The following is a 15246-nucleotide window of genomic DNA, read 5'->3' as shown; positions in this document are numbered from 1 at the left end:
TTCTCCATCCCCAAAGAGAAGGCCAGTGCTGAGCAACACGGTCTGGGCACCCCAGGGAACCAGAAACAACTGCCGCAGCCTGTCAAAATCAGTTGAGGACTTAAGTCGTGGGGGCTGTTATCCTCCCAACAGCAGAAAAGTGCTTTAAATTGTAAAAAAAGCCCAGAAACCCAGCTCAGGCAGGCAGCAAATGGAGAGTTTGCAGCCTTAGGAGTCGCACAGACGTTCAAAGAATAGTACCTCTGCTCAAACCTTCCCCACAGCTGTAGATGGCGAGACTATAAATTGGCCGATGATTGAGCTCCATTTGATGCCCTCTATTCAGCCCTGTGCCTCATCCTCTGCTGAGGATTCCAGCCTGCATCCTTTTCTCTGTCATCTATTAGCTGCTGTCAGCCAGCAAGGAGGGGAAAGCAGGGTGTCGGGGGGAAAGCAGAGTGCCAGAGGAAAAAGCAAGGTGTCAGGGGAACCCCTTTTTCTTTCCCCAGCAGGTCCCCTTGCTCAACACTACAACCAGTGCCAGGGGGCCTTGGTTACGGTAGATCTCTCATTTCATAGCCCATCCATTGCTGAGTAAACTATTTTCTTCCCAATTTTTCCTTTTTTTTTTTTATCTGCTCCCCCTCAGTTCACATTACAGCCATCATTTATCTCCACTGGACCACAATGTGATTTACTGCCTCGATCAGTGTAGCCCTGGCATGAGCTGTGTGAAAAAGGATGCATCAAGCCCAACACACATTAGGCACCTGGCCAGAGGAACCTCACAGGACAATAGGGAGCAATGGGGCCGAAAACCATCCCATGAACCAAGAGCACCAACAGCAGCACAACACTCTTCATTCATATTGCAGCAAGTCTGTGAAGACGCAGCAATGCTGGGACAGACAAGCAGATGTCCTGCCAGGCATCCCTGGAAGATGAGAGGATCGAGGCTGACTGCTGTAGGAACTAAACAGATTTGGGAAAGACAATGCTGGAGCATGTCCAAAGAACGGTAATGAAGCCGGTGAAGGGCTTAGAGAACAAGTCTGATGAGGAGTGACTGAGGGAGCTGGGGTTGTTTATCCCAGAGAAGAGGAGGCTGAGAAGAGACATGATCACTCTACAACTACCTGAAAAGAGGCTGTAGTGAGGTAGGGGTCATAGAATCATAAAATGGTAGGGTTGGAAGGGACCTCCAGAGATCAACCAGTCCAATCCCCCTGCAGAAGAAGGGTCACCTAGATCAGGTCACACAGAAACATGTCCAGGCGGGTCTCAAAGACCTCCAAGGAAGGAGACTGCACAACCCCTCTGGGCAGCCTATTCAACTGCTCCCTCACCCTCACAGTGAAATAGTTTTTTCTTATGTTTAAGGGGAACTTTTTTGTGTTCCAGCTTCATTTCATTACGCTCCCAAGCAACAAGTGATAGGACAAGAGGGAATATCATCAAGTTGCACCAGGGTAGGTTTAGCTTGGAGATTAGGAAGAACTTTTTAACTGAGAGGGTTATTAAGCATTGGAACAGGCTGACAAGGGAGGTGCTAGAGTCCTCATCCCTGGACATATTTAAAAGCCACATAGCAGAGGTGCTGAGGGACTTTATTGATGGGCTTGGCAGTGTGAGGTTAACGGTTGGTCTCAGTGATCTTAAAGGTCTTTTCCAGCCAAACAATTCTACGATTCTGTGATTCTCCCCGCTCCTAACCAGGCAGTGAAGAAACTTGCTCAATCAGGATCAACTCAGAGCATTTCTGCTTAAGCACCGACTTCACTCTCCCTCTCCTAATGAACAGTGTGACAAGCTCAAAAATCAATGGAGGCTCAGCGAACCCTGAGCAAAGCCTCCTGCCTGTGCCCAGCCAGGCATCCCCACCACGCTGCTCTCCCTAACCGAAACCGACAGGGGAGCGATTAACCGACAGCTTTGTTAATGGCCACCTCGTCAGGACTCTTGTCACCGAGACCCCTTGAAAGTGAGCCACAGAAAGGAGTCATTTGTGGAGGCACCAGCATTCTCCCCAGCAATACCAATGCAGAGAAGAGGGGCTGCTGAGGCCACTGCGGATGTCTCCAGGAATTGGCCTCAGAAAAGCTGCCAGTATTTCCCCATGGACTAGGAGGTTTGGCTCAGCATCCTCCTCCTAGACACCCACGGGGCTTTGAAAGCCCAGAGCCCGACAAGCTAAATCCAAGTCTTTAGGGCCAGCTGGGTGCTGCACATTTTGGGGAACAATGGGAACACCAGCATTCCTCTGAGACCAGCTACACACTTGCAAAGCCTGCAGTTCAGTAAGGAAGCAGGAGGGAAGAGCCTTGGGGGACCAAGATGGACAGGGAGCAGCCAAATGAGTGAAGCAGGGTACCAAGAAACTGCTCCCTAAAAGATCTGGCAGGCTTAAGTCCCCTCCTCTGTGGCTATGTGCAAAGGATGAGGCTTTGACAGGGACACAGCTGTATCCCATATCCAGACAAGGAAACCTGAGAGTCGGGATGATGATGTGGGCATGGTGGGGAACAGGCACTCCCCAAACTCAACACTGAAAAATCCAAAGAGAAGAAAACTCTGGGGAGCAGCATCTCTCCAGCATCCAGAGAGGTTAGGATGGATCAGGGCACTTTCATGATAAGAACCTGCTGGCTTCAGCTCCAAATGCCTCCCCACAACACTGCCGAAGCATCCCTTGCCACTCTCTCATCTGCTGCACTACCAACCATGTATCAACACATCTGTATATTAATATATATCACTCAGTTTGCTGCTTTTCCCATTCACGCATGAAAAGAATACAAGGAGAAGATGCATGCACAGCAGTACTGCACCAGGCATGTGTCCCCCTGACCTCCCTGGCTCCTGTCCCTCTTAGCACCTGTGCCTTCTCATAACCTCTCTGCAAGGGTCTTGTTTCTCTTCTCATGTCATGGCTCTGAACCATTCCCCCTGTAAGTAACATTGTCATTTAAGGGATGGAGAAAACAGGAGGTGGCCAAACGGGAGAGATTTACCTTTGAATCTCCTGGCTGGAGGGGCTTCACGCGCTATTCAATGCAGCATCGGTGATTTAATCTTCAGCGCAATGCTGTTGCAAACAGCAGCAGAGCCTGCAGGAGTAATGCTCTCTAACAGCATGAATATTAAGGGCATTTAACGGCCCTTGTAATCACGCTGTGGCTCCTTGCAAGAGCACAGCCAGGCAGCATGAGGCATTAAACTTTTACCGTGCTCCTTACGGCATCTGAAATCCACCCCACTTACAGAAAAGTGAGCGTTGGCTTCCCAGTATGTTCTCTTGAAACCCAATCCCAGGCAGCAAAAGCCTTTAAGCATGTGCTGGGATGAACTGGGTAGCTTTAAAACCTTTTTCAGTGAAAGCTAGCCCCATGTGGAATTTGGGTCCCTGTAACACAGAGCAAACATTAAGACCTTCAGCAAATTAATCTCCTGTACCTGCGTTTGAAGCACTGGGAAAGGATTATGGAGGAAAGGAAAAGAAATCCTGAGCACAGCAGGAGTTTAGCTGCTCCTCAGAACCAGAGACATACCCTACTTTTCAGGTCAAGCATTAGTCCATTCTCAAAAGATGCCCAGCTTTTACACTTCAAAAGTTTCCACTATTTTATTGGGCTAATATGATTCTGAAAAGATCCCTGTGTTTTGATGCCAAAATGGTCAGTCACCTACCTAAGCCTACTGTAACAGAATGTCTGCAAAATACAGACACTCCTGGACTATGGACTTGAAACACAGTTTCTGGAAATGTGAGGGGAAAAAAGTGGCAATTCATCTATTTTATCTTTCAGACATAGAACTGCTAATTCTGCCTGAAGGTGGAGAGAACATCTTGAGACCCAAGCCTGAATTCAGAAAGAGAGATGCTGGCCTGCCCAAGGCCATAGGTACAGGTGGTGCTAATGCTCAAACCAGGGTTAATACTGAGAGATCTGCACCAAGTTAGTTGATACCAGCTGATATTTACATAGAGAAACTCAGAATTGTTTGTCTGAGGTGACGCAGGCTGGGTGCTCCCACCTCCTCGCTTACCTCAGTGCAGTCTGTGCACCAGAGGGAAGTAACTACCTGGCCTTTCCCTCACACTTTTTAATTATTCAGCTTATATTGATATAAAATTAATTGAAGTAGAATAATCTTTTATCCCAAATAGAAATGCCTGCACTCAGGCAACACTGAGAGGAAAAGGTGCAAATTACACTTTATTTTATGAACTTTATTTCAATCTATTGCAGGGTAAGCCCCTGTGCTGGATCTGCACAGGCTGCTCCACCTACAGCAAGTTCCTTTACACCAGCTTCTGCATACTAAGGACAACACTCCGGTGAAACAGCAGACGTATAAGGGTTTGGCAGGAGAGAAGTCCTTCATTTCTGGGAAGCATCCAGTGTCAGGATTTGGCCATCATGCCAGCAGCAGGACTCAGTATCTGAAGAATGCAATAACACATCGCAAGCAAAGGAATCCTGTTTTGCAGAATGCCAGTCATGCTCATTGGGGAAGGATGACCACTCTTCACCTCCCAGCAGCCTGTGCCCTCAAGGGCTGACTTGTTTACTGCCTGCCTCACACATGCTAGTGAAGCCTCTGCTTGCAAAGAGCAAATTGGAGCTGACTTTCCTTCAGTGATGTTGCCTTCAGAAGGCAAGGTGTCCTCACCTCCCTAAGCCCCACAGTGCCTGAGGTGAACAACAACATCTGAATGACTTTTCCCAGCATTCAGATGCCTGCCAGAGCTTGCTCTCACTCTGCAAGGTAGATTGTGCTTGTACTGTACCTTAAGATTTTGGAAATGCCATGTTTCTTGCGTGTATTTCTTGTGGGTATACCCAGGAGGTCTCTCTTGAGGGGATACATCCATATTTCTGTGCAGCAATGGGGTCCATGTCACCGGCAGCAGCAGGGACCACCAACACACCACTCTTCTCATCATTCAATTCTCTTTTCCTGTCACTTGCAAACCTAATTTTAGCTGTTTCACTCAAAAATGTCCTGGCTGGTTTTCCACTGCAGGGAGATTGAGGGTTGGGCAGGGAGAAACAGACTCTCTTTCAATTAACATAACCAGGAAAGGAAAGAGTTGTCAGTCCTGTTGCAAAACCTAGTGACCTCTGTTTTGAGACATCCTTCCTTGTCCAGGCTGTGTGTCTGGGGCTTCAAATGAGGCAGACGACTGCCTCTCTAATGGGGTCAGATATTTCACTTTCCCCTTGCAAGAACACCATCAAACCAGGCAAAGTCAGAAGCCTTTGCAAAGCCTAATTTTGCACAAATACCTGACACTTCCTAAGAATGCAGCAGCTGAAGTCTCAGCAGATTTCATGCTGTTTGTAGGTTTGACCTTCTCACCGTTTCTAGCACTGACCAAATCCTTCATGAATCAGCTCTGCAAGGGGTACGTCCATCCTTATTTACCCAGGATCTGTGCAAATACAATTAGTACTGCTTGCGAGGACCTTGGCTGCCAGAGCGTTGAGCACAACAGAAAAATCTGCGTGGAAGCATACAATGTTGTCCTCCATCTATGGGCTTGGGGTCAGCAGTGAGCAGTAAGGAATAAAACAAAATACTTGCTTGAAAAGGGAGCAGAGGCCAGGATCCCAACTGCATCCTCTTAATAGGGGCTAAGTGAAAGTTGTGATGGATAGGGAAGCATGCTCTGCTTTCAAACGTCCATCCTGATGTACACATACTCAGAACAGTATTTGTGTGTGTATGTAATTATATGGTTACAAATATCAAGAAAAAGAGGCAAATCAATTTTCTTTCTCACTGGGCTGAGCACCCATCCCCCAAGGGCTGCAGGGTGGCTGGTTTGTTCTTTTCTGAAGAGATCTAAACCCCTTGTTCTTGCTGTGGGCCAAGAGGCCCCTTCCCGAAGCATTTCACAGTACCACAAGGAGCACACGGCAGGCAGCCTACACGTTACATGTGTATTGATCTGGTTTGATCCCAGTCACAGGAGGAGATGGCTGGTTAATGCATCTTTAAGTCTCCCTCTCTCTCTCCCCCCAAATTACACTGTATTATTGCACCAGCAAAATGCAATGGGCATTATCAAAGGCACAGCTCTCCCCTGCCTCCTCCCTGTCCAAATCTGCTCTTGCCAAAAGACTGTGTGACACAACAGCTTCTCTCCCAGCTCGGCTCCCGAGCACTAGCTCCTGTTGTGCATCTCGCTGGAAAAACCACCCACTTTCCCCAACGAGACATGAAGGTTTGCTTTTTTTTTTGCCTGGGTGAGGCCAGAGTGCAAAGGGGCTGCATCCCAAACATTCCCCAAGGCAGATCCCAAAGGCCATCAGAGGATACTATTCCATCCTGAAGGACCCAAAATTAACCCATTAGAGAGAGCAGATTACCCTGACCCAGAGGGAAAAAAAGAAAGCTTTAAAAAAATAAATAAAACCCCCAAAGTTTAATACAAAGAACTGATCCAAACCATTGAAAACGAGCCTGCTCACACCTGTAACTCCTCCCTCCATCTTTTCTCCGTCTTACCTAACAACAAGCAACTAAAAATTCCATTCACAAGAAAGAAAAGATGTGCATGAACTCCTCCCAGCCCGGGGGGGCTGCAACTGAGGCCTGCGCCACTGAACATATTCATGTCTTATTTGCGAGCCATGTGCCTCCATAATGTGTTATGAGGTGTGTTTGTAACCAGCGGATGCCGACAGTGGTCCTTGAGGAGGAAATGGTGTGTGTCTAAATGCAGGCAAAGCTATTTAGAAAGCCAGGAGAAAGCAGCCTTACTCTCCTTGTTTGGGCCAAATTATATCCTTTGGACTTACTCCTTCGGTGGCTTAAAAAAAAAGCATAATCCGTCTCCATTTCCTTGGCTCTGCAGATAATGTTTAGAGAATAGGAGGTGATTTCAGAGCTCGTTTGTTTGTGCACAGCACGAACCCTGTTCTCCTCATATCACTTTCCAATCAGGTTTATTGTTGGCATTTCTACTAGAAAACCAAGGAGGGAATGGCTAAAACCCTCAGTCACACTTGAGTCAGAGGGGAAAAAAATACCATTGAAAGAAAAAGAATAATAACAATAATCTATCTTTCCCTTGTCTTTCAGCCTGATCTGAAAATTAACCCGTTTCGCTTCTGAATGAATCCTCTTCTGGTACTGCACTTCCTGCAGTCTTTTCTGAGACAAGATGCAATCATTAGCTCCCTCGCCTCTCCAAAAAATATCACAAGTCCTGAGCTTGAGCTGCTTTGCGAAAAATCATGACTGTGCAGCAAGGCAAGGCTTGGCAGGGCACACGAGGCTCCACCAGCCCCACGGGTGCCACCGCCAATGCCTCTATGTCCTTTCTGGATTGGGACAGTCCTGAAACCAGCGTGTGAACCCCACGGAGAAGCCAAACCAGCACACTGTACACTCCTGCTGAGCCTGACACCACTGACCATTTTCCAAATGCACGCGTTAACAATAAGAAACCCCCCTTCACCCAGCACCCACCATGCCCCAGCCCCCCGGGACATCCAACACCCATCCCATAGTGGGGGTCTTCCCAGGTGCCCTATAGACTGATCCAAGCCCAACCTCGAGCTGCCCTCCCCACCAGAGCAGTGACTAAATCAGATAACCTCTATCTAGGCAGCCCACCTTCCCCGACTCCTATACATAGGAAGAGTGGAACAATACTTATTTAGAGGAGCAGAAGATGAGGCCCCAAGATCTCCTCCTTGGCTCACTCTTCCTGAAATGCTGACTCCTGCTGAGAGTTTGGAACCAAAAAGGGGAAAGAGGGTGGGAAATCAATTTAATTGCAGCTTAGTAAGCAACTGTGCTAAGCGTTGCTGGCAAAATCTGAACATTTCACTGGGAGAGAAATGGGGGCGAACGGCTTCTTCATCGCACGGGAAAACGGGCTGAGAGCAAAACCCCCCACCCTATCATCTGCTCCTCCTCACCCCTTCTTTCTTTAAACAGGAGGAAGCCAGCAAGAAACAGGCAGCTAACGCCAGCAATCTCCTGCTCACGCTACTCCAATTAATAGTCAATCCACTGCACCCTTTGTCATTAGGCTACACGTAATTACCCCTTCACACAAACGTCTTTCTTAAACAGATCCTACTTTTGCTTTCTCTGCAGATACATTCCCTGTAATTGGTTTTATTGCACCAAATGCTGGGCTGCCCTCACGAAGGGAAACGGTTATAACTGTGTCTCTCCCAGCTGCAGTAGGTTGCTTTTGCATTTCTACAGCTTCTCCCAAGCTTGCAAGAAGACTAGAGCACCCAGAGGTACCAATCTGGCACCCTGTGGGCTCTGTGCACTGGGCAAGTATGTCCACAGATCCAAGAAAAGCACCTGGCTCACACCACCTCTGCTCAAACTCTGCAGTCAGCCACCCAGGGATTTGCCAAGCTGGGTCAGTAGCACCACACCTGCACTTAGGGGGGCTTATAAAACAGTGCCATTTGCAAGGCTGCCTCTCCCAGCACTGCCCTTTGAGGGCCTGTGCTTGCCCAGCTCTCGCCTGTTAAGCCACAGCAGTTTGGCAGAGCACATCCTGTACATTCTCTACACCTACAATCAACCTCTCAGCTTTGGAAGCACAAGAGACACTAGTTCCAGTCCCATGAAATGCTCCACAGACCTGCCTTCCCCTGGCACAGCTGTTAATAGCCCTCACCCTGCAGCCATGCCGTGTGCCAAGTCCCCCTGCCCGCAGGGAAGCACGGATCACGCTGAAGAGCCAGCATCAAGAGACATCTCAGGACAGCAAGAGTAAGCAAACCCAGCCAAGACAGGCCCTGGGCCATGAACACATCAAAATAAATCAGGATGATATTCTCTTAACATGGAAAGAAGGAGTGAGGAAGAGAAAACAGCCCAGTTCTTTGAGTAAGTAATCCACCTCTGAGCATATCTGAGGCAGCAAAAGGATTGATAGGAAAAAACCATCTTCCCTGATAGTCAGAATCTTTCTCAAGTGTGGAGACACTTCACTACATACGTGCTGTGCCTGTGAAACCTTGGCATCCAGACACAGCTGATTACAGAGACCTCCCTGCTCAAAAGCAGGACTTTCTTTTTTGAAGCCCACCTCTAAGGGTCACCAGGGCCTCAGGGCTGAGCCCTCCTGGAAACCCAGCTGCAGAGGCAAGGGCTCTGGCTTTTCCCCATCACCTGCCAAGGGGATAACGTCAGATCACATCACCCCACGCCAGGCAGCGAGGCACACGGCAGCCTGGAGCGATGTCACTGGCAGTATGCAGGGTGCTTCGCAGACACCTTGCCAGGAGAAGGGGATTACAAGAGACCACAAGACTCCTGAGCCCAGCTCACTCTAGGAGCATCACCACTTCCAACACCCCGACAAGAGTGCAGCAGTGGGACTTTTCCAGCTCTTGCTCTCCTTCCACAGCAAAATACAAGCATTTTTCTTCTTCCCGTACTCAACACCTCTTGTCAACAAGACACATACTAGCTGCATAGAAGTTTATTTAGCATCTTGCCAGCAAAGAAGTTGAATCCTTGCACCCCCTCCCTCCTTCCCTGATATTTGTTTTAAAAGCACCAAGCTAGGAAAGGGACCTGGACATCCCAATTGCTCACCACTGTGCAATGCAAACAGGTCTTGATCGATCAATATTTATGCCCCCATCAATCACAGTTGCAACACAGAGCTGTACCAGAACATAATGGGGGTAAAATTCATTTATTTCAATTACCAGTGAAAATTAACAGGGTTTTCATTGACTTTACCTTCACAGGTATCTCAGAGAGCACCTTGATGCACGGTGGGTGGATTACTTAAACAAGATGTGTAAGGCAGGCTGCTCACCCTTTGCCCACAGCTGGTTTAGTAGCCAAGGTGACTGGGAGCTGTCTTTGGCAGGACTACTGGCCTCCCTCCTTCTCCACAAGGACATGGGTATTTGTACGAGGAGCCAGCCACAGCAGGAAAACCTCTTTCCCAAGCCCACCAGATGGAAGGCAACCGCTTGAGAAATGGCACCTGTTGATGCACCAGACCTGTCCCATCTGGTCCCACAGATGAGGATGGCTTGGGCACTGCTTTCTGTTTCATATTTCCACGTTCATCACTAAATATACCAGAAGGAGAGAGTGTTGGATTCCACCCCACCCTCTGCACCAGCAAAGCCTTGGACATCCTAGAAACCTGGATTTGCTCTCATAGATTCCAGAGTGGGATTTCACCAGCAAAGTATGACAGAAGTTTCCTCTTCTCACCCATCCCAGATGTCCCCATGCCTCCAGCCAACACGAGCTTCCCTGGTATTAAACATTCTGCCTTTTTGTTCCCAACAGCTTTGCCACTTCAATCCCTTAATTGTTAAGTTCCAAATTTTTGCAGGATACACAAGTTATTTTAATCTGCTAAGTGGCTCTGCTGCTCTAAAACTGACAGGAATTTAATATCTGGAGACTGTCAGCTGAGCTCCAGGTGCTGACGTTTTCTAGATGGTGAAGATGCAGAAGGAAGCACAGGCTGGTGAGGCACACAAGCCCAAAGCTGGCAAGCAACCCTTGGCATTGGGGTTCAACCTGGCAGGGTGCTGAGCACCCCAGAGCACTTTGAGCAGGCAGTGGGGGTGCTGAGCCTCTCCTCATCTCCCAGCTGCCTTTGTACCCATCTGGAAAGTAGCTGCAGCGTTGCAGGGACTAGTACAAGTCAAGTATATTGGGTCACTTTTTAAAATAGCCTTCTATTAAAGTTTTCCACTCTATCCTCTCTCCTGCAGTCCAGCCCATGACAGACTCACTTCTCCTCCAGAGGCTGTCACCTGTGCTTCAGCCATTCATCAGAGGGAAAAAGCCAGCATGTAGGACAGAATAAAGAGGAAAAAAAACAACTCAAACCTAACAAAAACAAACATCTTCCTGCATGCTCTGCTGTCCAGGAGCATGGGAGCTCAGCCCCCCTACCAATCCCTTACTGCTGCAGGGCTCTGCTATACAGCCAGCTCCTCACTTTGACCTAATACGGATTCAGCAGGCATAGAAGATGAGATGGCCAAGGGGTTGTCACCTACTCCTCTCCTGCTCCCTCGCTAGCATCCCCCAGAGCCACAGGGCTGCAGCCTGGCACTGGCATGCTGGCACAACACGGCTGCAGAGACAGCTACACATACTCTTCACAAATCAATTGGGGAATTTTCTTGTAATTAATCCCGCGTATCAGCTCCTCTCATTATTTCTTAATGTAATTAAGTGATTAATTCCTGCATTCCTCCCTCCCCCTTCCCAAAGAGAAGGGCCGCTGCGGGGGAGGCAGGGGAGATGCGGGGTGGTAGAGCAGAGCCGAGAGCCCAGATTGCCACAGCACATGCCAAGCCCAAATGCCACCTCCCCACATGACTTTAGGTGGGTCACCCGCAGCCTGATTTTCCAAGAGGGCTGAGTGACTACAATTCTTCCAAAGTCAACGAGAGACAGAAGGATACAAAGTTCAATTAACCTCTCCAAGTCCCAGTTTATCCAGCCAGAAAACTGCCAGGAGCAGGGAGACAGGCTGGAACTAATTAATGCTTGCAAAGTCTTTCGAAACCCTCTGCCGAAAGGCAGGGAGGGCAGGAGGCATCAATGAGTCCCAGCTGATCTGTAACCCCACGTCCTTACACCCTCATCCATCAGAGTCAGCTTTCTTGCGGGCTGAGCCTCTGGCCGCTAACCAGGTGGCCACTTGGGCCCCACGGGCAGCCCACCCTGGCAGAGATACGCACGCTGCTAAAGCTCCTCTTCTCTGCCCATTTATAGGATTTCATAAAGGGCAGGGAAAGAGCAAGGACAAGTTTTGCATACTGCACTAATAGAGCTTGATCTGGCCTTTGGAACGCATGCACAAAAAAAACCCCACCAAACGCCAAGTGACCGAAGTAATAAAAGCACTGGAGGGACCGAGGAAGTTGTCCCGGGAAGAGCTTCACAGTCCTAAATGGAGTGAGTTATTTTCTTCCATGTTCTACCAACCAGCCCAGCAAGGTTAACTGTACCCCACAGCCAGGAGGGAGCCCCACACCCTACAATCCAGCCTCAGCCGCCCCGGCACATACCGCCAGCAGCAAGTGGCAGGGAGGAGGGGGAGGAGGAGAAGGAGGTGACAGGGATCGAGGGGAGCAAGGGCTGGCAAGAAGGAGTTCTCTGGCTATAGGAGAAACATCACAACCCTTCATTTGGGAAGCTGAATGCTGCATCTGGTGCAGTATTTGGAGGAAAGGAAGGGAGAACACAAATGAAAAATAACAGCGTTGGATGGGCAAGCCCTCCATGAGCAGCAGCTCTGCCGCTGGCCCTTGGCAAGCCACCAGCGCGTCACAGCCAGGCTCGGGCATCATGGCCTTCCAGCTTCGGACACGTGCTGAGCCCTGCCGGCAGGCAGGCGTGGGCAGGAGGAGACATTGCCAGCTGGAGCCTAACTAGAAGGGTCTAAAGGTTAAATCCACATGAAGCATGATATATGGTGTGCATATGGCTGCAGAAGTAAAGCCTGACTTAGAGAGGAGGCAGAAGGGAGCAGGGGGATAAAAAAAAGACATGTCAGACAACACTGTCAGGAAGGTTGATGTGGATTTGCTCCATTTCTCCACCGCTGCTGTGTTGCAAAGCTTGCGCCGTCATTAGCAACCTACTACCTCCACTTGTTCCTCCAGGACAAGTTGGGAGGACACCTCGAACTACACAAGTTTTCACAATCATCATCTGGTCTCGCTGGCTGAGGGAATGGGACACCCCAGCAGGCTCCTCTTTGGACCACAGCATCCCTGCCTCCGGTAGGCAAGTCAGCTCTGCAGCTGTTCAGGGAGTTAACCAAAGTGACAACACGTCCTCATGCTCACAACCAGCTTATAATTCATACTGCCCAAAAGTGGTTTCCAGAGCCAAAAAATGTAATGCATTAACGACAAAAAAACAAAACAAAGAAACTGCACTCTGTGGCTCTCTAGGGAATGTGGCTTTTTTGATGGAAAATTCAGAGAAAATGAAGGAGAGGCAATTTTAGCTGTCAAATTGCTTGAATTATGGTAACTTGGCAGTTGCAGCTTCAAAACTTGAGGCCTGATTGTGTGTGACAGAGGTTCACTGTGCCAGCTGTGAGAGCCCAGCCTGGCCCTTGAGACCATCAGCAACCTGCACCTTGGGGCGGGGGGAGCCTTGAACTGCTGCAGAGTCGAAGTGGGCTGCAAAATGGCAGCACTTCAGCTAGTGCTAAGTGAGAAGCAAGATTCATTTCTGTAGGTTCTATAAGTTTCTACAGGAGACTATAGGAGCTTATGTCAAACTGGGGAGGTCCTATTTTGCAAATTTTTATCAGTTCTGATAGAGATCTATTGACATCAAAGCATAGTTCTAGCTAAGAAAGAGCTTCTCTTCTAACTCTGTTTTCAGTGACTTATTGCCTTCCCCCGCTTAAATAAATAAATAAATGTGTATATAATCATTTATTCTGGGGGCTGAAATTGCATAGATTCATTCCCCTTTGCTAGGATTGAAAGATTTCCGAAAGCCTGCAAAAAAATCCCTCCTCAATCATTTTTATTTAAAAAACATGGAAAAGCAATAATTCCTCAGGATGAAAAAAAATCAAAGCAAACTTTATGAGTTGGTGGGGTTTTTTTTTCCCAATCAGGTCGTTAATTCAGTTGCAGAGGTGACACGTATATGCAAAGACCTGGCCAGCAAGTACAGCTGCCGTATGTCACGGGCCAAATGCTCGATTGGGTGTCAAAGGTGCAAAAAAAACCAAAGGCACTGAGGGCTCGCACCCTTCACCTACTGCCATTACCCTTAATCTCAGCAGATTTTCGAGACCCGAGCTCTATCTCCGATTAATTTATTCAAGATTTACAACAGTATAACTAAAAGCAGCATCTAATCCATGTCCTTTGGAAAGTTAACCCCCCTGGCTAAGCTCCCAGCCGATAAATAGGAGAGGACGTGGGACCTGGCTGAAAGGAAGCTGCTTGCGGCTCCCCTGCTTGTCGCGATGTCTGGGCAGTGAAACTCCTCTGTTCCGCTCCCTGTGCTGAGTGGGATGCGCTTCGCATCGCTCCCGTGCTGTCACTCCGGGGGCTCAAACATGACACAGAAACACGCGATTGCAAGTGCGCCCTTCTTCCACCCGGGCTGAGACTTACAGGGACACGCTCCTACCCACGCCTAGTCTTTGAATAAAACTAGTAATTAAAAGCCCCGGTGATTTAAACGGGACGATGGACCCTCAGCTCTCAACCACGGACCACCGAAACGCTCGCTGTCTCTTCCCCTCTCGTTTCGGCCAGGGAACGGGAAGGATCGAGCCCTTCTTGCTCGGAAGGGCTCGGAAACACACCCACGGGGGAAAGGAGTCGCCTCTCTCCCACGCGTGACATAAACCACGCGTTTCGTTTTCTCGGGGCGCACCGGTCTGACCGCTCTTCAGGGACCCAAGGAAGGCCCGAACCGAGGGATGCCCGAAGTTGGCGGAGGGCTGGTACCGCCGGTAGCCCTGCACCCCGCTTCTGGCACCTGCGTCTCGAGGAGCCCCGATGGCTGCAGCCCCGGCGAACCGGGACGATACGGCTGGCACTGTCGCTGCCCGAGGCCGTGCGGGGGACAAGACACTGCGACCGGGGCGGCAGACGGTAAGGAAAGGGCCTGACCTCCCCCCCAACACAGAGCCGGTGCAAAACTTTAAAGGCAGCGCGATGGGGTGAGGGTCCCGAAAATCGCCGGGAACTTCTTCCCCGGGCGGCGGCTGCACCTCGCTCACGTCCCGCCGGGGCGGCCCCGACCCCGCCGCCCCCCGCCCTCTCTTACCTCCGCCGCCAGCTCCCCGGCTCCCGCCGCCTCCAACTTCCTCCTCGCCCCGAAGAACAAGAAGAGGAGGAGGGCGGCGAGCCAGAGCACCCCGAGCAGAGACAGCGCCAGCCGCCGCGTCGGCCGCCTCATCCTCGGCGGGGTGTGGGAAAAGTCCGGTTTAGGGGGCGGCGAAGGGCCAGGAAGAGGCGCGGGGGGGGCGGGTGGGAGCCTCGGGGGGCACCGAGAGCCGGGCTAGGCGGCGAGGAGTGTCTCGCCCGCCCGCCTCGGAGCCGGCGATGCGAGTCCCGGGCTGTGCATGCTCTGCAGGGGAGGGGAGGGGAGGAGGAGGAGGAGGAAGAGAAGGAGGAGGTGCCGGGAGGAGGGGGGCCAGAGCCAGAGCCGGAGCGGGAGCCGGAGCCGCTAGCCGAGGGAAGGTGCTGGGCGCAGAGAGTCCGCGGAGTGCCCGCCCGGGGGAAGCGGCGAGGCTGCGGT

General features: G+C 50.2%; 1 protein-coding gene across 1 annotated transcript in view; it reads right to left on the bottom strand.

The window, feature by feature from the left end:
* Nucleotides 1-14904, bottom strand: part of GALNT14 (polypeptide N-acetylgalactosaminyltransferase 14) — a 97888-nt gene extending 82984 nt beyond the window's left edge. The window contains exons 1-2 of the mRNA XM_061990174.1: nt 14794-14904; nt 11336-11356 (exon numbers count right to left, since the gene is read on the bottom strand). Coding sequence (XP_061846158.1) covers nt 11336-11356; nt 14794-14904 — 132 coding nt within the window. The remainder of the gene's footprint in view (nt 1-11335; nt 11357-14793) is intronic.
* Between the last annotated feature and the right edge of the window lie 342 nt (nt 14905-15246).

The sequence above is a fragment of the Colius striatus genome, chromosome 2 (genome assembly GCF_028858725.1).
Source record: "Colius striatus isolate bColStr4 chromosome 2, bColStr4.1.hap1, whole genome shotgun sequence".
Taxonomy (NCBI): domain Eukaryota; kingdom Metazoa; phylum Chordata; class Aves; order Coliiformes; family Coliidae; genus Colius; species Colius striatus.
Note: the sequence above shows the minus strand (reverse complement) of the source record. Positions and strands in the feature narration are given on the sequence as shown.